The sequence below is a fragment of the Podarcis filfolensis genome (genome assembly GCF_964270895.1).
Source record: "Podarcis filfolensis genome assembly, chromosome: 13".
NCBI classification, from domain to species: Eukaryota; Metazoa; Chordata; class Lepidosauria; order Squamata; family Lacertidae; genus Podarcis; species Podarcis filfolensis.
The window spans coordinates 54,211,401-54,232,383 of NC_139615.1; the positions used below are offsets into that span (position 1 = coordinate 54,211,401).

At 47.9% G+C, this 20,983-nt stretch overlaps 1 protein-coding gene across 1 annotated transcript in view; it reads left to right on the plus strand.

The window, feature by feature from the left end:
• Window positions 1–20,983, plus strand: part of LOC310748677 (maestro heat-like repeat family member 5) — a gene marked incomplete at its 3' end in the record, with an annotated part of 65,983 nt that overhangs the window by 290 nt on the left and 44,710 nt on the right. The window contains exons 2-4 of the mRNA XM_083584523.1: window positions 9,711–10,063; window positions 18,414–18,553; window positions 20,668–20,694. Of these exons, the coding sequence (XP_083440649.1) occupies window positions 9,711–10,063; window positions 18,414–18,553; window positions 20,668–20,694 (520 nt within the window). The remainder of the gene's footprint in view (window positions 1–9,710; window positions 10,064–18,413; window positions 18,554–20,667; window positions 20,695–20,983) is intronic.

A 20,983-nucleotide genomic window follows, 5' to 3' on the forward strand; every position in this document is an offset into this window, starting at 1 on the left:
CCGGCTGAGGCTGGGCTCGGAGCGGCTAACATCATAAAAAACCCCCAGGAAGGACCTTTTAGGCAGAATTTTGTTCCAAAGCCAGAACCATTCAGCTCTTTCAGGGGCTGGCCAGGGTAAAATGTAGAAATTGGAGACAGAGGCCTGTTCAGAGCTATTTGTGGTGGTATCATTACAACCCATGGAATTCCTTACTAATTAAACGTCTCCCTGATTTCACAAGAGAAATAACCATGTCAGAGCTGCCCGAGGTCCCAGCTCACAAAGGACCAACGCCACTTCGTTGTTAAATACGAAAGTCTTTATTGAAGTTCAGTTTCACTTCCAGAGCCGCAGCGCGCAGCTCTACGTCTCAACTGTCAGACCGCTGATGCTCCGTCTGAGTCTCCTCCCCCCAGACAGCAGTTTAAGACTCTAGCCATACTCCACCTCTTCCTCTGCTCTTTCCGCCTCTGGTTCCGCCTGTCCGTCGGGGTCTCGCCCTTTCTAGACTCTTCTGACGCTGAATCCCCTGAGCCTTCCCCCTCCCTCCGGCGGGCTTTAGGAGCTGGTTCCCAATCCGGGTCTCCTGCTGTCCCCCGCGCCTGTACATTTGAACTTGGCGCGCGCGCCCAGCCAGCAACTTTCCTCCTGACCGTACTGCTGCTGTCACTGCTTCCCCCTTCAGGGAGGCTAGCTGCAACTGACCTCCCCTCCGTTGGAGGCGTGGTCAGCCCTGACTCACCTTCTCTCCCCGCTGGAGGAGACGCTGGCCCTGACACATGTGACTCTTCCCCCCCACTACGCTCTGGTGGGGAAACTGGTCCTGATCCCCCGCTGCTGCTTTGGGGTTCCCCGCTGACTCCTTGTTTCTGGTGCGTCCCCCCTGGGACCCCCCTTGCCCTGACCATCGGCGCCCCCTTCTGGGAATCTTCTGATTCGCTGGAGAAGCTCATGGAATCTCTCGGGCCACTGTCATACTCCCCTACGCTGCCCTCGGATTCTTCCCCTTCGCTCTCCATTTCCTCTCTCCCCTGTGCTCCTGCTCCTGAGCCCCTGACAGTGGCATTTTCCCAAGGTCTTACCATGAGGGTGCAGTAAATGAGAATTGGCCCCTAACAGCTTGCTTGGTTCCCTCCCCTGTACGTTTTAGGCTCACGTTCCCTTTTTCTCTGGGATGCGGTGCAGGCTGTGATTTGGGCTGACTTCCCAGAGAGCCTCTGTTGTAAATAAAAAATTGCCCTTTTTCCTTATGGGGTTATCCAAGAGCCCATATAGAGTCCTTACATAGGTTCCCTATTGGTAGGAGAAGATAACAGAGGCCAACCAGAGAATATTGAGAAGCAAGGCAGCTAGTAAGCTTGATCTTTATTGATCTGTTGCAACAGGGTGCTCCCCTCACCCGCAGGAGAGATGAGGAACCCAGAACAATGGTGTGCAAGGCCTTATATGGACTCTTGAAATTGCCACCCTGTAGACCAAGACCACCCCCGGAACATCATACATACGTCACAGAAGGGGTGTAACCTAAGACCACCCCTCAGATACATCACACCTACATCCCTGAAAAGGCGGTCTAAACAGAAATTTGATGTTGTTTTTGTCCTTGTTTATCTCCTGTTTGGCAGGTTACTTGACTGGATTGCCTGGGGAGCCTGGCCAGTCTTTTGTAATAATAAATACCTAGTTCCTGGGCCAGGTCACAGGCTCACACCCTATTCAAACACAGACATACCCTTAAGACAGGATTTGTGAGGGAAAAGACAGTGGGGAGGCTTTTCCAGTCTGACCTTGCAGAGAAAACATTTGCTCAGTTTAGGAATCAAAATGGCTTCAGGTCGGTCTTCCTGTGCTGATCTATGTATGTGCGCCTATCACACCATCCCATGAGCGGTGTGAGTTGTTCAACCGCGTTCTAAATGACATACAGCATTACCAAACCAATAAACAGAATATCCAGTCAATCTTCAGTACCTATAAAAGAACTTCAGGGATAGGACCAGAAACATTAGCCTCATCCTTAGGATCAGAAGCTGAGGCTCCCACAGATGAGAGTTGTTGTTTTCAACACAACAAAGCCACTTCCGAACCTGGCGAGGAGTTGGGGTTGTGGGCTTCATGCCCACTCCATGTGCGCGGGGGCTGGTTCCAGCCCCTGTGAGACTGAGGGAATCCCGGCTGTGTCGTCAACCCAGCCAGCCAGTTGGGTGGCTGGGGGGCGTAGCCTGCCCTATTTAGGGCCGGCGCGGCCGGGGCTCACCCTCTTTTCACCTCGCCAGCCATCCCGCTTTGGTTTGTATTAAGGTTGTTTTGTCTCTTGCTTACCTTTCCTTTAGGCTGTGTATCTCAATTCCTTCGGTGATCGATTTTCACTTGGATTTACCCGCGCATCGGTGTTGTGCCTCCCATCGGATTGCCTGCCTCAAGCCCGCCCGTGTTCCAGGCAGCCGCTTCGGCAGCCAGAGCCATTTAGCTCCGGAACAGCAGGGCTGAAACCGCGCTGGAAAACCCCATCGACCGGGTGTTCCCTTCTCTCTGGGTGGCTTTTCTGCAGCGGAGCTTTGCGGAACGCGGTTTGCACGTTCAGCGCCAGCCCATCGCCGTTTAGTCCTTTTACTAGGAAGCGCACAGCTCACCCGACGGATCAGGTTTGGCTGGGGGTTTTTATTTCTAGCCACATTCGCAGGGTGGTGGGGCACCTTTAACGTTTGTGGGGGGCTTGGTGGAGCAAAAGGAGGGAGGCTTAAAAGGACACGTCTTTGTCGCTACCCCTTTGCATTTGGTACTGGCCGCGTTGCCTTTGCGTTCCAACGGTTGCTTCTTCACCATTATACCTTTCCAAGAACTTCAGCCAGACTTCCAGATCAGATTTTACCTCTTTAGATAGGCGAACCCTGTGATGGGGTGACCGCAAGCCTGCTGACAACCTCGCGAGGCGGCCGCAAAATGGGCGGCCTGGGGAAACCACTCGGCAAGCAAAGTTCAAATGGCCTAACAATGACTGAATCTGCCTGAGCGTAACTTTTCTTAGAGGGAGAAGTTGCTGAATGAGGTCCCTAAGCGCAACCAATTTTTCACTAGGAAGTTTTGAGGTTTGGGTGACTGTGTCCAACTCAATGCCTAGGTAAACCATAGTTGTAGCTGGGCCCTCCATTTTATCTGCAGCCAAAGGTACTCCCAGCTCTCCTGCTAAAGATGTGAAGGCTTCCAGAAGGGCCGAGCACTTATGCCTACTATCAGCTATGCGAATAAAGTCGTCCAAGTAGTGTGACACACCCTCAAAGCCTGTTCTAAAACGAAGCGCCCAGTCCAAAAAGGTACTAAATGCCTCAAAGGCTGCACAGGCCACTGAGCAACCCATAGGCATTGCTTTGTCTACAAAGTAAGTAAAGGTAAAGGTACCCCTGCCCGTACGGGCCAGTCGTGTCCGACTCTGGGGTTGCGCGCCCATCTCGCTTAAGAGGCCGGGGGCCAGCGCTGTCCGGAGACACTTCCGGGTCACGTGGCCAGCGTGACGAAGCTGCTCTGGCGAGCCAGCACCATTACAGCACACGGAAACGCCGTTTACCTTCCCGCTATAAAGTGGTACCTATTTATCTACTTGCACTTAAGAGTGCTTTCGAACTGCTAGGTGGGCAGGAGCTGGGACCGAACGACGGGAGCTCACCCCGCTGCGGGGATTCAAACCGCCGACCATACGATCGGCAAGTCCTAGGCGCTGAGGTTTTACCCACAGCGCCACCCGTGTCCCGTGTCTACAAAGTATGCCCCATCAAATTTAAAACCCAGCCACCGGAAATCTTCCGGGTGGACTGGCAGGAGTCAGTAAGCAGACTCTATATCACATTTCGCCAGCAACACGCCTTTTCCAAATTTGTGAATAAGTTTAACCGCTTGGTCAAATGAGGCATACCTCACAGAGCAAAGTTCCTGAGGTATCGCATCATTGACGGACCCTCCCTTTGGGTAGGATAGGTTGTGAATCATGCGAAACTCACTGGGTGCCTTTTTGGGGACGATGCCTAATGGGGATATATGCAAACCCTCTATGGGAGGGACAGAAAAGGGGCCGGCTACCCTCCCTGCCTTAATTTCTTTAAGTATTTTCTTGCACGCCACTTCGGGCATCTCTCTAACTGATTTCTGATTTGGTGGGTCACCTGAATTGGGGGGGGGGGGAGCAACTGGGATTCTAAAACCTAAACTAAAATCTTCCCAGAGAAATAATGCAGCTGTTCTGTTGGGATAGAGATCCAAAAGGGTTTTTAAGGCTCACTTTCCCTCTTTCTCTTTTTTAAAATAATTTTTTTATTAATTTTCCAACATATATCAAAACACAACACAACTAACAATACACAAACAAACAAACATACAAACACGTATAATTTCATAACCTCTTTTTCTTAAACCTTATTTCAACGACTTCCCCATACCTCCCTTTTCTGCATCCCTGTTTTAAACTTTTCCAGCAACCCCTAATTTCAATTACAGTGGTGCCCCGCAAGACGAACGCCTCGCAAGACGAAAAACCCGCTAGACGAAAGGGTTTTCCGTTTTTCGATGCGCTTCGCAAGACGAATTTCCCTATGGGCTTCCTTCGCAAGACGAAAGCCCATAGGGAAATCTCCAGGACAGCGGGGAAGCGCAGCGCGTCTTCCCCACTATCCTCGGACCTCCTCCGAAGGCTGGCGGTGGGGCGGAGAGACCTCCTCCCGCCGCCAGCCTTCGGAAGGCTGCTCCGAAGGCTGGCGGTGGGGCGGAGAGACCTCCTCCCGCCGCCAGCCTTCGGAAGGCTGCTTGGAAGGCTGGCGGCGGGAGGAGGTCTCTCCGCCCCACCGCCAGCCTTCGCAAGGCTGCTCGGAAGGCTGGCGGCGGGAGGAGGTCTCTCCGCCCCACCGCCAGCCTTCGCAAGGCTGCTCCGAAGGCTGGCGGCGGGAGGAGGTCTCTCCGCCCCACCGCCAGCCTTCGCAAGGCTGCTCCGAAGGCTGGCGGCGGGAGGAGGTCTCTCCGCCCCACCGCCAGCCTTCGCAAGGCTGCTCCGAAGGCTGGCGGCGGGAGGAGGTCTCTCCGCCCCGCCGCCAGCCTTCGGAGCAGCCTTCCGAAGGCTGGCGGTGGGGCGGAGAGACCTCCTCCCCGCGCCAGCCTTCGGAAGGCTCCCCCGAAGGCTGGCGGTGGGGCGGAGAGACCTCCTCCCCGCGCCAGCCTTCGGAAGGCTCCTCCGAAGGCTGGCGGTGGGGCGGAGAGACCTCCTCCCCGCGCCAGCCTTCGGAAGGCTCCCCCGAAGGCTGGCGGTGGGGCGGAGAGACCTTCTCCCCGCGCCAGCCTTCGGATGGCTGTCCTGAAGACTTGCGGTGGGAGGAGGGTTTTCCTTCCCACCGCCAACATTCAGAATGCTGTTCTGAATGTTGGCGGTGGGGAGGAAAAACCCTCCTCCCACCGCAAGCCCCGGGAACAGAGGAGAAGCGCTGCGCGCCTTCCCCTCTGTTCCCCTACCTGTCCTGAAGGCTTGCGGTGGGGAGAAAAGCCCTTCTCCGCACCGCCAGCCTGGCAAGCGGTCTCCATAGGAACGCATTAATTGATTTTCAATGCATTCCTATGGGAAACCGTGCTTCGCAAGACGAAAAACTCGCAAGAAGAAAAAACTTGTGGAACGAATTAATTTCGTCTTGCGAGGCACCAGTGTACTTATAATTCACTTTCTTTAATCCTTTTTCTCTTACCCAATTATTTGTCACTGCAATTCTGTTTTACATTACCCATAACATTTTAGCACTCGTTAATTTTACAACAGTTCTTAAGATAAGTTTTAAATTTCTTCCAATCTTCTTCCACCGTCTCTTTTCCTTGGTCACGGATTCTGCCAGTCATCTCAGCCAGTCCCATATAGTCTATCACCTTCGTCTGCCACTCTTCCAGCGTGGGTAGTTCTTGTGTCTTCCAATACTTTCCAATACTTCCAATTCTTTTAGAACTCTTGCTGCTGTTGTAGCATACATAAAGAACGTCCTATCTTTCCTTGACACCAATTGGCCTACCATGCCCAGGAGAAAGGCCTCTGGTTTCTTATGAAAGGTACACTTAAGTACCTTCTTAATTTCATTATAGATCATTTCCCAGAAGGCCTTGATCCTTGGGCACGTCCACCAAAGGTGGTAGAAAGTACCTTCAGTTTCCTTACATTTCCAGCATTTATTATTGGGCGTATGATAGATTTTTGCAAGCTTGACTGGGGTCATGTACCACCTACAAATCATTTTCATAATGTTCTCTCTTAAGGCATTACATGCCGTAAATTTTATACCGGTAGTCCATAACTGTTCCCAGTCAGCAAACATAATGTCATGACCAATGTCTTGTGCCCATTTAATCATAGCTGATTTAACCATCTCATCCTGTGTATTCCATTTCAACAACAAGTTATACATTCTTGACAAATTCTTAGTATTGGGTTCCAACAATTCAGTTTCTAATTTTGATCTCTCCACCTGAAAGCCGATTTTCCTGTCCTGTTTGAAAACTTCATTTATCTGGTAGTAATGAAGCCAGTCCCTTACTTTTGACTTCAATTTCTCATAGCTCTGCAATTTCACTTTTCCCTCCTCTTGTTCTATGATTTCCCAGTATTTTGGCCATTTAGATTCCATGTTAAGTTTTTTCACTTCCTTAGCTTCCATTGGTGACAACCACCTAGGGGTTTTGTTTTCCAACAAATCTTTATACCGAATCTAAACATTATATAGTGCTTTCCTAACAATATGGTTTTTGAAACCTTTGTGAATTTTTACCTTGTCATACCATATATATGCATGCCAACCAAACCTATTGTTAAACCCTTCCAGATCCAAAATGTCTGTGTTCTCAAGAAGTAGCCAGTTTTTCAGCCAGCAAAAAGCCGCTGATTCATAATACAGTTTTAAGTCTGGCAGGGCAAACCCCCCTCTTTCTTTTGCATCTGTTAATATCTTAAATTTTATTCTGGGCTTTTTGCCCTGCCAGACAAATCTAGATATGTCTTTCTGCCACCTCTTGAAACAGTCCATCTTGTCCACAATCTGCAGTGTTTGAAAAAAAAACAACATTCTCGGCAACACATTCATCTTAATAACAGCAATTCACTTTCCCTCTTTCTCTGGGATGTGGTGCACGCCGTGACTTGGGCTGACTTCCCAGAGAGCCATCACATGAGCGGTGTGAGTTGTTCAACCACATTTTAAATGACACACAGCATTATCAAACCAATAAACAGAATATCCAGTCAATCTTCAGTACCTATAAAAGAACTTCAGGGATAGGACCAGAAGCATTAGCCTCATCCTTAGGATCAGAAGCTGAGGCTCCCACAGATGAGAGTTGTTGTTTTCAACACAACAAAAGGGATGGCGTTTCACTCCTGCATCTGCTGGAGAACCGCCCCCCCTTCCAACTAACTGAAAGTACAACCTGGGAATATGCACAGAAGCCCAAATGATTATTTGGAGGCGGAACAGGTACTGCTCGCAGCTGATGGGGTGCGGCTCTTCGCATGCGCCGGCTTCTTGAAAGCGGATCGGTGTCCTGAAGCGACTGTCTGTTGTCCATGCCTTCCCCTTTCTCCGGGGGGGGGGGGAGAAGCCAGGGAGTGAAGGAGGTGAGGACAGGTGACCCCCCCTAGGCCCAAAGTCACCCCAGGCCTCAAAACCAAATTTCCCATTTCTCTCGTCTACAACAGCTTTTCTCTGCTCTTCTCTGCTTTCTCACAAGATGCTGCTGCATAAGCAAAAGGTTATTTTTTATCAGTACAAGAAGGCTTCAAAAAGCTAATGAATAGGCTCTGTCAATGCCAGGAATAAGCAGGTGTGGGAACTGAGTCTTATCTCACCCAGTTGCATCACATCTTGGACACGCTGAACGCAAGGCTTCTCAACCCCCTTGGCTTCTCATCCCCCTTTCCTGGGAAGGGCGCCAAGAGTCCCAAGAGTCCCAGGACAGTAATAATAATAATAATAATTTATTATTTGTACCCCGCCCATCTGGCTGGGCCTCCCCAGCCACTCTGGGCGGCCTCCACAGAAAACCAAAAATACACTAAAATATCACAGATTAAAAACTTCCCTGAACAGGGCTGCCTTAAGATGTCTTCTGAATGTCAGGTAGTTATTTATCGCTTTGACATCCGATGGGAGGGATGTCAGGAGCTTTCTGTTCATGCTCAGGGAAACTCATGAGGCAGGACTCCTGAGGAGGGGGAGAAGGAGGAGGGAACTGGAGGGGAATATATGCTCTGTGCAAATGGCTGTGAACTTGTGCTTGTTTATGAAGTTATCACACTAGCTCCTTCTACCAAGCCCGGATGATAGAAATAAAGCTCTTTCTCTGAAATTATCCCTTGAGTGCCTGTTTGACTCCCTTTTCCCTCTCCCGGGTGCAATGCTCTTCCCACCTGAGGGCAAAGCCTGAAAAGGCTACGGGAGTTGTGGCGTCCTCAGGCACAGAGGTTTTCCAGGTAGCTAGTCCCAGGGTCCACTTCTGCAGGCAGCACGCCTGAACCCGCACACAAGACAAGCCACCTGCAGGAGTCGACTCCTGCAAAGTGGCACAGCAATGGGAGATCCTTCCAGCAAGGTTTCAGGGCAGACCTTCAGCCAGACCTAGTCTGTCCTGGGATCCACCCATAATGAGAAAACGAAAACAAAACTATTCACACAAAAGGCAGGCCTTACATCCAGGCTTTTACTGACCGTACATTAAAAGACCTTTTCACAAGAGATATTGAAGATAATAAAACACAGCACCCAGAATTAGGAAGAGATAACCAGGCTGGAATAGTAGATCATGTCAGATCATTTTCATCCACAAATTTTACAATATTCTTCCGCGGTATCCACTTCCTCCCCCCTTGGATCTACATGAGCTTGCTATTTCCAGGTCTGTCAAATATTTGGTCATCCTTCTCACTCTGAGTAAAAAGACTTCCTCATTTCAATGTTTACAAATAAAAATACCATACCAAATACTTTGAATCATTCCCAGATTCTGTCACTATTCAGGATAATATTTCCCAGTTGCTAAATTTCCAGCAATCAAAACTGGAATATCATACTCCAGTCTTAATAGATTACCTTAAAATGACAATTTCTTATCCAGAGATTCTATTTATTTTTTTAAAATAATTTTTTATTGATTTTTTCCATGGATTCTACTTCTAACACTATATCTTTAACAATTTTTCATATTTCGACCCTCCTCCCCTGGACTTCCCTCGTACTCACATTTTGTTTTATTTCCCTATTGTTCACCTTGCGTATTTGATGTTTCCCCAAAATTTCCTCAATACATATAGTCTTATTTTTTGTTGTAGACAGTTGTGATTGTTCACTCAAACCCTGCCAATGAGTCCATTTATTTATGTTGCCTCTTCATATATGTTGTAAATGGTTCCCATTCTCTTTTAAAGTCTTTGTTGTCATTTTCATGTAATTTTTCTGTTAGTTTTGCCGGTTCTGCATATTCCATAAGTTTCCCTTGCCATTGTTCTTTCGTTGGTATTTCTTCTGTCTTCCAAGTTTGTGCTAATAAAATTCTTGCTGCTGTTGTTGCATACATAAATAATTTCCAATTTTCTTTTTTTACATCTTGGTCTAAAATTCCTAGAAGGAATGTTTCTGGTTTCTTAACAAAAGTCTTTTTAAACAGTTTTTTCAATTCATTATATATCATTCCCCAATAATTCCTAAACTTTTTGCATCTTGCAGGATGGCTTTTTTTCTAAAAAGAAAAAAGAAAAACAAGATCTACCCCTCGTATGAGGAAGAGGCCCCTGCCCTACTGCCGGCATTGGCGAAGCCTTCAACATCAGCCACAGAGGGCAGGAGGAAAGATCAAGTTGCACGCAAAAACAAGATCTACCCCTCGTATGAGGAAGAGGCCCCTGCCCTACTGCCGGCATTGGCAAAGCCTTCAACATCAGCGGCAGAGGCCAGACCGGCAGAGGCCAGACCCCTAGTCTTGCCAGGGCTGGTGAAGCCCCAGACCAGCAAGCAAGACCCAAGCCAGCAGCGGCCCTCAAAAAAGAAGAGCCTCGAGGACTCTGGGCCAGCGCTCCCAGGTGAGTAGGCAGAACCAGATCCCTTTTGGGTTCCCCTTGGCCTTAGACTTGGTGTTTACCTCTACGGATGTTGGTGATCTGACACTAACTAAAAGCGAAACAAAAGAAGTGCCATGGTCAGACCACTTCCTGGTGCAACTGGACTTCTCCGCGACCCTTCCCCTCTGCAGGGAGGTGGGACCGATTCGGATGGTCCACCCCCGCTACTTAATGGATCCAACTGGTTTCCAGAGAGTGGCAGGGGATGTTTTATCCCACGTTGATGGCCTCTCAGCTGATTCCCTGGTGGCCCCTTGGAATGCGGAGTTAACCAGGGCTATTGACTGTCTGGCTCCGAAGCGCCCTCTCCGATTGCATGGAGCCCAGACAGCTCCATGGTTTTCCCCAGAGCTGAGGACAATGAAACAATCGTTGAGACGGCTAGAGCGCTGGTGGCGGAAAACTCACTCTAAATCAGACCGGACACGGGCTAGAGCTCAATGTCGAGCCTACCAAGTGGCAATGGTGACGGCGAAGAGGGCCTTCTTCGCCGCCTCCATTGCATCTGCAGAAAACAGCAGCAGGAGACCTTTTCAGGTGGTTTGCAATCTATCGGAACCACCTGCACCACCGGGGCATGGTAGGGACCCCAAGATCTCCTGCAATGCTTTTGCAAAGTTTTTTGCAGATAAAGTCACTCAGATTCAGAAGGAGGTAGACTCCACTGTGGGAGCAGGGCCAGGGCGGGAGAGTGCTAGAGTTCTGTCTAGTCCTGTTACATGGGATCAATTCCAATCTGTTACCTCCGAGGATGTGGACATGCTGCTTGGACAAGTGAAACCGACCACCTGTCTCCTTGATCCTTGCCCATCCTGGCTGATAAAAGCGAGCCGGGAAGGGCTGTGCGATGGGCTCTGCGGGGTGGTGAATGCTTCTCTCTGTGAGGGAGCCTTCCCAGACCCGCAGAAAAAGGCGGTCATTAAACCGCTTCTTAAAAAAACATCTTTAGACCCAGCCAGTTTGGCCAACTATCGCCCAGTCTCAAATTTACCATTCTTGGGCAAGGTGATTGAGCGGGTGGTTGCCGAACAACTCCAAGCATGCCTGGAGGATGCAGACCATTTGGATCCCTTCCAATCGGGATTCAGGCCTCACCATGGGACTGAAACTGCCTTGGTCGCGCTGGTCGATGATCTCCGGCGGGCTAGGGACAAAGGTGAGAGCTGTTTCCTTGCTCTGCTGGATCTCTCAGCGGCCTTTGACACCATTGACCATAACATCCTTCTGGACCGTCTAGAGGGGCTGGGAGCTGGGGGCACTGTTATACGGTGGTTCCGCTCCTTTCTCCTGGGCCGTGTCCAGAAAGTGGTGTTGGGGAATGAGTCTTCAGACCCCTGGGCTCTCACGTGTGGGGTGCCTCAGGGTTCCGTCCTCTCCCCCATGCTTTTTAATATCTATATGAAGCCGCTGGGAGAGATCATCAGGGGGTTTGGGCTGGGTGTTCATCAGTATGCAGATGACACCCAGCTGTACCTCTCCTTTAAATCAGAACCAGTGAAGGCGGTGAAGGTCCTGTGTGAGTGCCTGGAGGCGGTTGGATGATGGATGGTGGCTAACAGTTTGAGGTTGAATCCTGACAAGACTGAAGTCCTGTTTTTGGGGGACAGGGGGCGGGTGGGTGTGGGGGATTCCCTGGTCCTGAATGGAGTAACTGTGCCCCTGAAAGACCAGGTGCGCAGCCTGGGAGTCACTTTGGACTCACAGCTGTCCATGGAGGCGCAGGTTACTTCTGTATCCAGGGCAGCTGTCTACCAACTACACCTGGTACGCAGGCTGATACCCTCCCTGCCCACGGACTGTCTCATCAGAGTGGTGCATGCTCTAGTTATCTCCCGCTTGGACTACTGCAACGCGCTCTACGTGGGGCTACGTTTGACGGTGACCCAAAAACTGCAATTAATCCAGAATGCGGCAGCTAGACTGGTGACTGGGAGCGGCCGCCGGGACCACATAACACTGGTTCTGAGAGATCTGCATTGGCTCCCAGTTCGTTTCCGGGCTTTCCTTTCGCTTCCAGGCATATCCGCAACTGAACGTCCTTTCGGCTTTAGCCCAGCCGCTTCATCAGCTCTGGATCTACTTGTACTTGTCCTCCGCTCTTCCCCAGTAGCATGTTGGACGCCTTCCGACCTGAGGGGCTCATCTTCCAACGTCATAACTTTTATATGCCTGTTGTCTTTGTCCATGGAGTTTTCTTGGCAGGGATACTGGAGTGGCTTGCCGGTTCCTCCTCCAGGTGGATCACGTTTGGTCAAAACTCTCCACTATGACCTGTTCATCTTGGGTGCCCTGCTCGGCATAGTTCATAGCTTCTTTGAGTTCTTCAAGCCACTTCGCCACGGCAAGGCAGTGATCCATGAAGGGGAAAGTCCAATGCTGCGAAAGGAAAGTCCAATGCTGTAAAGAAAAATATTGCATAGGAACCTGGAATGTAAGAACCATGAACCTGGGTAAGTTGGATGTGGTCAAAAATGAGATGGCAAGAATAAATATTGACATCCTGGGCATCAGTGAACTAAAATGGACGCGAATGGGCGAATTCAGTTCGGATGACCATCATATCTACTACTGTGGGCAAGAAACCCGCAAAAGAAATGGAGTGGCCCTAATAGTCAACAAAAGAGTGGTGAAAGCTGTACTGGGATGCAATCTCAAAAATGATAGAATGATCTCGATACGAATCCAAGGCAGACCTTTTAACATAACAGTAATAACAGTAATCCAAGTTTATGCACCAACTACTGGTGCTGAAGAAACTGAAATTGACCAATTCTATGAGGACTTACAAGACCTTATAGAAGTGACACCAAAGAAGGATGTTCTTCTTATTATAGGGGATTGGAATGCTAAAGTAGGGAATCAAGAGATAAAAGGAACAACTGGCAAGTTTGGCCTTGGAGATCAAAATGAAGCAGGGCAAAGGCTAATAGAGTTCTGTCAAGAGAACAAGCTGGTCATCACAAACACGCTTTTCCAACAACACAAGAGACGACTCTACACGTGGACATCACCAGATGGGCAGCATCGTAATCAGATTGATTATATTCTCTGCAGTCAAAGATGGAGAAGCTCAATACAGTCAGCAAAAACAAGACCTGGAGCTGACTGTGGCTCAGATCATCAGCTTCTTATAGCAAAATTCAAGCTTAAACTGAAGAAAGTAGGAAAAACCACTGGGCCGGTAAGATACAATCTAAATCAAATCCCTTATGAATACACAGTGGAAGTCAGGAACAGGTTTAAGGATTTAGATTTGCTAGACAGAGTGCCTGAAGAACTATGGATGGAGGCTCGCAACATTATACAGGAGGCAGCAACGAAAACCATCCCAATGAAAAGGAAATGCAAGAAAGCAAAGTGGCTGTGCAACGAGGCCTTACAAATAGCGGGGGAGAGAAGGCAAGCAAAATGCGAGGGAGATAGAGAAAGATACAGGAAATTTAATGCAGATTTCCAAAAAATAGCAAGGAGAGACAAGAAGGCCTACTTAAACGAGCAATGCAAAGAAATAGAGGAAAACAACAGAATGGGAAGAACCAGAGATCTGCTCAAGAAAATTAGAGATATGAAAGGAACATTTCGTTCAAAGATTGCCATAATAAAGGACAAAAGTGGTAAGGACCTAACAGAAGCAGAAGACATCAAGAAGAGGTGGCAAGAATACACAGAGGAATTATACCAGAAAGATATGGATGTCTCGTACACCCCAGGTAGTGGGGTTGCTGAGCTTGAGCCAGACATCCTGGAGAGTGAAGTCAAATGGGCCTTAGAAAGCACTGCAAATAACAAGGCCAGTGGAAGCGATGGTATTCCAGCTGAACTATTTAAAATTTTAAAAGATGATGCTGTTAAGGTGCTACACTCAATATGCCAGCAAGTTTGGAAAACTCAGCAGTGGCCAGAGGATAGGAGAAGATCAGTCTACATCCCAATCCCAAAGAAGGGCAGTGCTAAAGAATGCTCCAACTACCACACAATTGCACTCATTTCACACGCTAGCAAGGTTATGCTTAAAATTCTACAAGGAAGGCTCAAGCAGTATGTGGACCGAGAACTCCCAGAAGTGCAAGCTGGATTTAGAAGAGGCAGAGGAACCAGAGACCAAATTGCAAACATGCGCTGGATTATGGAGAAAGCTAGAGAGTTCCAGAAAGACATCTACTTCTGCTTCATTGACTATGCAAAAGCCTTTGACTGTGTCGACCACAGCAAACTATGGCAAGTTCTTAAAGAAATGGGAGTGCCTGATCACCTCATCTGTCTCCTGAGAAATCTCTATGTGGGACAAGAAGCTACAGTTAGAACTGGATATGGAACAACTGATTGGTTCAAAATTGGGAAAGGAGTACGACAAGGCTGTATATTGTCTCCCTGGTTATTTAACTTATATGCAGAATTCATCATGCGAAAGGCTGGGCTGGATGAATCCCTAGCCGGAATTAAGATTGCTGGAAGAAATATCAACAACCTCAGATATGCAGATGACACAACCTTGATGGCAGAAAGTGAGGAGGAATTAAAGAACCTTTTATTGAGGGTGAAAGAGGAGAGCGCAAAATATGGTCTGAAGCTCAACATCAAAAAAACGAAGATCATGGAAGGGGACAAACTGAGATTGCAGAGTTTTGAGAAATTAAAAGGGAAGGTGAGAGACTGGTTGCACTATCACCAAATAAATGAAGCGTTTAAACTGGACAGTAAAATTGGCTTCCAGGTGGAAAAATCAAAATTGGAGACAGAACTGTTAGAACCCAGTACTAAGAATTTGTCAAAAATGTACAATTTGCTGCTGAAATGGAATACACAAGATGAAACGGTTAAATCGGCCATGATTAAATGGGCTCAGGACATTGGTCATAATATTTTGTTTGCTGATTGGGAAAAGTTGTGGACCACCGGGATGAAATTTACGGCATGTAATGCCTTAAGAGAAAACATTATGAAAATGATATATAGGTGGTACATAACCCCAGTCAAGCTTGCAAAGATTTACCATTTGCCTGACAATAAATGTTGGAAATGTAAAGAAACTGAAGGTACATTTATTCATCTTTGGTGGACTTGCCCGAAGATTAAGGTATTCTGGGAAATGATCTATAATGAACTTAAAAAGGTATTTAAATATACTTTCCCCAAGAAACCAGAGGCCTTTCTCTTGGGTATTGTCGGCCAAGGGGTGTTAAAGACGGATATAACTTTCTTTATGTATGCTACAACAGCAGCTAGAATACTCATTGCGAAGTACTGGAAGACGCAAGAGCTACCCACACTGGAAGAATGGCAGATGAAGGTGATAGACTACATGGGTTTGGCAGAAATGACGAGCAGAATCCGAAACCAGGGAAGAGAAGCAGCGCAAGAAGAATGGAAAAAATTTAAAGACTATTTAAAGAAATATTACAAAATTAATGAAAGTTAGAATGATGCTGGACTGGAAAGTAAATGGTTACTATTAGCTATGGTTAAGACAAGGAGAATAAGGAAGACTAGTCTAAATTTAAATTAAAATAAGGGAAGATTTGCTGAACAATCGATAAGAATTTGGAATACAGAAAAGGGAGGCATGAGGAAGTCGGGGAAGAAAGGTATAAGAAATTAGGATATGAAATGATACATGTTTTTTGTTCTGTTTTTGTCTTTGTATGTTTATGTATGTTGTGTTTATATGGAAAAAATAAAAATATTATTAAAAAAAAACAAAAAACGAAGATCATGGCCACTGGTCCCATCACCTCCTGGCAAATAGAAGGGGAAGAAATGGAGGCAGTGAGAGATTTTACTTTCTTGGGCTCCATGATCACTGCAGATGGTGACAGCAGCCACGAAATTAAGAGACGCCTGCTTCTTGGGAGGAAAGCAATGACCAACCTAGACAGCATCTTAAAAAGTAGAGACATCACCTTGCCAACAAAGGTCCGTATAGTTAAAGCTATGGTTCTCCCAGTAGTGATGTATGGAAGTGAGAGCTGGACCATAAAGAAGGCTGATCGCCGAAGAATTGATGCTTTTGAATTATGGTGCTGGAGGAGACTCTTGAGAGTCCCATGGACTGCAAGAAGATCAAACCTCTCCATTCTGAAGGAAATCAGCCCTGAGTGCTCACTGGAAGGACAGATCATGAAGCTGAGGCTCCAATACTTTGGCCACCTCATGAGAAGAGAAGACTCCCTGGAAAAGACCCTGATGTTGGGAAAGATGGAGGGCACAAGGAGAAGGGGACGACAGAGGACGAGATGGTTGGATAGTGTCTTCGAAGCTACAAACATGAGTCTGACCAAACTGCGGGAGGCAGTGGAAGACAGAAGTGCCTGGCGTGCTCTGGTCCATGGGGTCACGAAGAGTCGGACATGACTAAACGACTAAACAACAACACGTTTCCGGGCACAATTCAAAGTGTTAAAGCCCTAAACGGTCTCGGTCCAGTATACCTGAAGGAGCCTCTCCACTCCCATTGTTCAGCCAGGACACTGAGATCCAGCGCCGAGGGCCTTCTGGTGGTTCCCTCATTGCGAGAAGTAAGGTTACAGGGAACCAGTCAGAGGGCCTTCTCGGTAGTGGCGCCCACCCTGTGGAATACCCTCCCTTCAGATGTGAAGGAAATAAGTAGCTACCCTATCTTTAAAAGACATCTGAAGGCAGCCCTGTTTAGGGAAGTTTTTAACATTTAACGCTGTATTGTTTTTAATACTTGATTGGGTGCCGCCCAGAGTGGCTGGGGAAACTCAGCCAGATGGGCGGAGTATAAATAATAAATTATTATTATTATGATACAAGGTCGGGGTCTCTCTTGGTTTCCTTGATGTCTGGGTGGAAGTCCCCCCCCCTTGTTAAGAGGTGTGTGTCAGGGGCTCGGGAGCAGCAGCACAGGGGAGAGAGGAAATGGAGAGCGAAGGGGAAGAATCCGAGGGCAGCGTAGGGGAGTATGACAGTGGCCCGAGAGATTCCATGAGCTTCTCCAGCGAATCAGAAGATTCCCAGAAGGGGGCGCCGATGGTCAGGGCAAGGGGGGTCCCAGGGGGGACGCACCAGAAACAAGGAGCCAGCGGGGAACCCCAAAGCAGCAGCGGGGGATCAGGACCAGTTTCCCCACCAGAGCGTAGTGGGGGGGAAGAGTCACATGTGTCAGGACCAGCGTCTCCTCCAGCGGGGAGAGAAGATGAGTCAGGGCTGACCACGCCTCCATCGGAGAGTGGGGGAACGGAGGGAAGGTCAGTTGCAGCTAGCCTCCCCGAAGGGGGAAGCAGTGACAGCAGCAGTGAAACGGTCAGGAGGAAAGTTGCTGGCTGGGCGCGCGCACCAAGTTTAAATGTACAGGCGCGAGGGACAGCAGGAGACCCGGATTGGGAACCAGCTCCTAAAGCCCGCCGGAGGGAGGGGGAAGGCTCAGGGGATTCAGCGTCAGAAGAGTCTAGAAAGGGCGAGACCCCGACGGACAGGCGGAACCAGAGGTGGAAAGAGCAGAGGAAGAGGTGGAGTAAGGCTAGAGTCTTAAACTGGTGTCTGGGGGGAGGAGACTCAGACGGAGCTTCAGCGGTCTGAAGTTTGAGACGTAGAGCTGTACGCTGCGGCTCTGGAAGTGAAACTGAACTTCAATAAAGACTTCCGTACTTAACAACGAAGCGGCGTTGGTCCTTTGTGAGCTGGGACCTCGGGCAGCTCTGACAGCGTGTAACATGGAGCAGGGACTTCCGGGTGGCTGCCCCTGTTCTGCATTGCTGGGGGTTGGACTAGGTGACCCCGCAGGTCCCTTCAGATGCTACAGTTCTATGATCCCTGTTCAGATATGGCATGCACCCACTCATTGCAACAGGCGAGAAGCCCCCTGAGAAAGAACTTGCCGTCTTTTCTCGTGTATAAGACGAGGTTTTTTACCCCCAAAATCAAGTGTCAAATTGGGGCTCCTCTTCTACAGGGGGAGTGCTGAGGGGGGACGGGCGCTTGGTTGTAGCCGCCAGGAAGAGATTCCCAGCCATGATTTCTTTGCTGTGAAAAGGGCTGTTGTCGACTGGCAGACGATAGGTGACTTGGTGGTTGATGCCTGCAATTGTGCAATTTGATTAATGGCTCCCTCCCCCCAAATAAAGCTCAACCACTCTGGGCAACCCCTCCCCAAAAAAGCTTAACAAGTCTTGGCAATCTGCCCCCATTTTCTAAATTTTGAGTGCCCAAAAATAGGGGGCATCTTATATATGGGGGCGTGTTATACATGGAAAAATACGGTACCTTTCCCTCTCATCCGCCTCATTTACTCACCTCTCTCTCTCTCTCTCTCTCTCTCTCTCTCTCTCTCTCTCTCTCTTTCTTTCTGAAGAACTCTCTGATGAAAACTTTGAGTACTTGTGGATGGGTAAGAAGATCCTGGGAGGAAGAACCGTCAGAGAAGCCTTGGAGATGATGGATGAAAGGGAGATTTTGGACACCATCCTCCAACACCTCCAGCCACCTCCCCAGGTATTATTGTGGGGTATAATAAGTTAACTGTGTACAGACGCTTCAGGTTACATACGCTTCAGGTTACAGACTCCGCTAACCCAGAAATAGTACCTTGGGTTAAGAACTGCCATCGGCTCAGGGGCAAGAGGGGAAAAGCCGGGTGGATTACAAAGAGCCCCCAAAGATCGTGGGAAGCAGCACTTCCTCAGCGGAGGAAGGAGAGGAGATGCAGGGGTCGGAGGAGGCAAGGCGGTGCCAGGACACCTTGCCTGAGCAAAGCGGGGAGAAGGGGGGTCCCCCATTACCCAAGCCTTCCTTGCGCAGTAGGTTTCCACGCAGAGAGGGGAGGCGCAGACTGGGCGCCAAGAAATTACTCTGCTGGGGAAGGTTGAAGGGCCGCCCACTCTCAGATTCTGCCCGTGAATGAGCAAGACACGGAATAGAGGCGCTCTGCATTCTAAAGGTTTTGATCAGTAAGAAGAAAGCTTGAAAACAGACTCTTGAGCCATATTTCCTGATTGCTCTCAAGCAACCAACCGATACCTCTAACAGTGGTGCTTCAGGTTAAGAACAGTTTCAGGTTAAGAACGGACCTCTGGAATGAATTAAGTTCTTAACCTGAGGTACCACTGTATATTTGGACAACTTTTCTGCTGTACCTTATTGGAAGGATAAAAATAATCATTTCCTTAATAAGAATTTAAACAATTTATTTAACTAAAACAATAACATTATAGCATATATATCCATGTTTGTTAACTGATGTGGTTAAACATTTTTTTAAAAAAAATTCTTAAAATGAATTTTAGCATATATGAAAAACTTAAAATAAATCCTTACTTCCCAGTGAATAGCCGTTGGACTATAATGCAACTTAAAAAGAAAAATATATTTCGAAAGATTTTTCCTCCAAAAGCATTTTATTTTAGAAATCCAATTTAATTTTTTAAAAAATGTGATTTAAATCAAAGAAATCCATTTAAAAAATAAAAATAAAAAAAATGGGTCATTGATTTTTATCCACCCTGGTCTGATGTTGCGCAGCGTGAACCAGGATTTCCCAACCTGGTGCCCTCTAAATGTTCTGGACCGTATCCTGCCTGGGGCTGGTGGGAGCATGTAGAAGGGTTCAAGTTGAGGGGAACTGCCATGAACTATCACAGGCAAAGGCAAACTCGGCCCTCCAGCTGTTTTGGGACTACAGCTCCCATCATCCCTAGCTAACAGGACCAGCGGGTCAGGGGTGATGGGCATTGGAGTCCCCAAACAGGTGGAGGGCCGTGTTTGCCTAGGCCTGAACTATTGGGAGCCCAGCTTGGAGGAAGGTCCTATTTGCAGATGCAAGAGACGACTTTCCCCTGGTGAGAAGGAGTGGTGGCCGCCAGTCTGGGGGGCTTGAAAAGAGGACCAGGCAAATTTGGGAAAGCAGAGAAGGCGACCAGTGCAGGATCTGTAGACCGGAAGAAGAACCAATCCATGAACTTGATTTGGTGGGGTGACTTGGACCCCAGGAAATGTTGCATTTTTTTTCTTTAACTTTTGCAACTGATCGTTCCCGATATCTGGGAACGTTTGAGAACCCGATATTGTGCAGTAAAAGTTTTCGTGACTGTATTGTGCCTGATATGGCCAATATTTCCTCTTCGCTCTCAAGAGCAGTTAATTTGCCAGGCCTGGGCATTTGGCAGAGCAGGCAAGCAAATACTTTATGCAACAGAAAATTTAATAAATAATCATACTGGGAGTGGTATTGTCTGTTTGTTATTATGGTATGTATTTTTGAGTTTTTATATTGTAAACCGCCCTGTGATCTTCGGATGAAGGGCAGTACAGAAATTTAATAAATAATAGTAATAGCCACAATGCCTAGATTCTGTTTGTTCATGGCAGGAAACAAAGTGCTTTAAATGAATGGTGTGTCTCCCAGTCCGGAGGATTTATTTAATCTTCTTTGGAGGGTTACTTTAAAAAAGAAGAAGAATTGATTGCAATAGATTTTACTCCAAATGATTTTTGCAATAAGTCTATTTCTAGGCATGTGGGGTTTTTTTTAGAGAAGACAAGTGGCAGATAGATGGCAACTGTTCTCTAGACAAGAAACATGACACTTTTCTTCATTTTATTCCCAGCAGAATACATCCAAACCTGGACACAACAAGGTAAGTCCTTGTCGCGAATTCCTCGCGGCGCTTTTAGCAGAATGCTCAGAGTCCCAGGTTCTTTAGTGCAGTATTTATTATTGTGAGCTCAATATATATACAAATATCTACAGAAGCAGTTCATCTAATCAGACAGAGTACCTGCACCTTGAGGCAAAAGAAGACTCCACACTCATCTACACCACTCCACCACTATTGGACAGGCTTCCCTTTTAAACCAGTGACAGCCAATCACATTACTGCTGCATCATTCTGACCCAGCACTTCCACAGAGAGTATTGGATCTGTA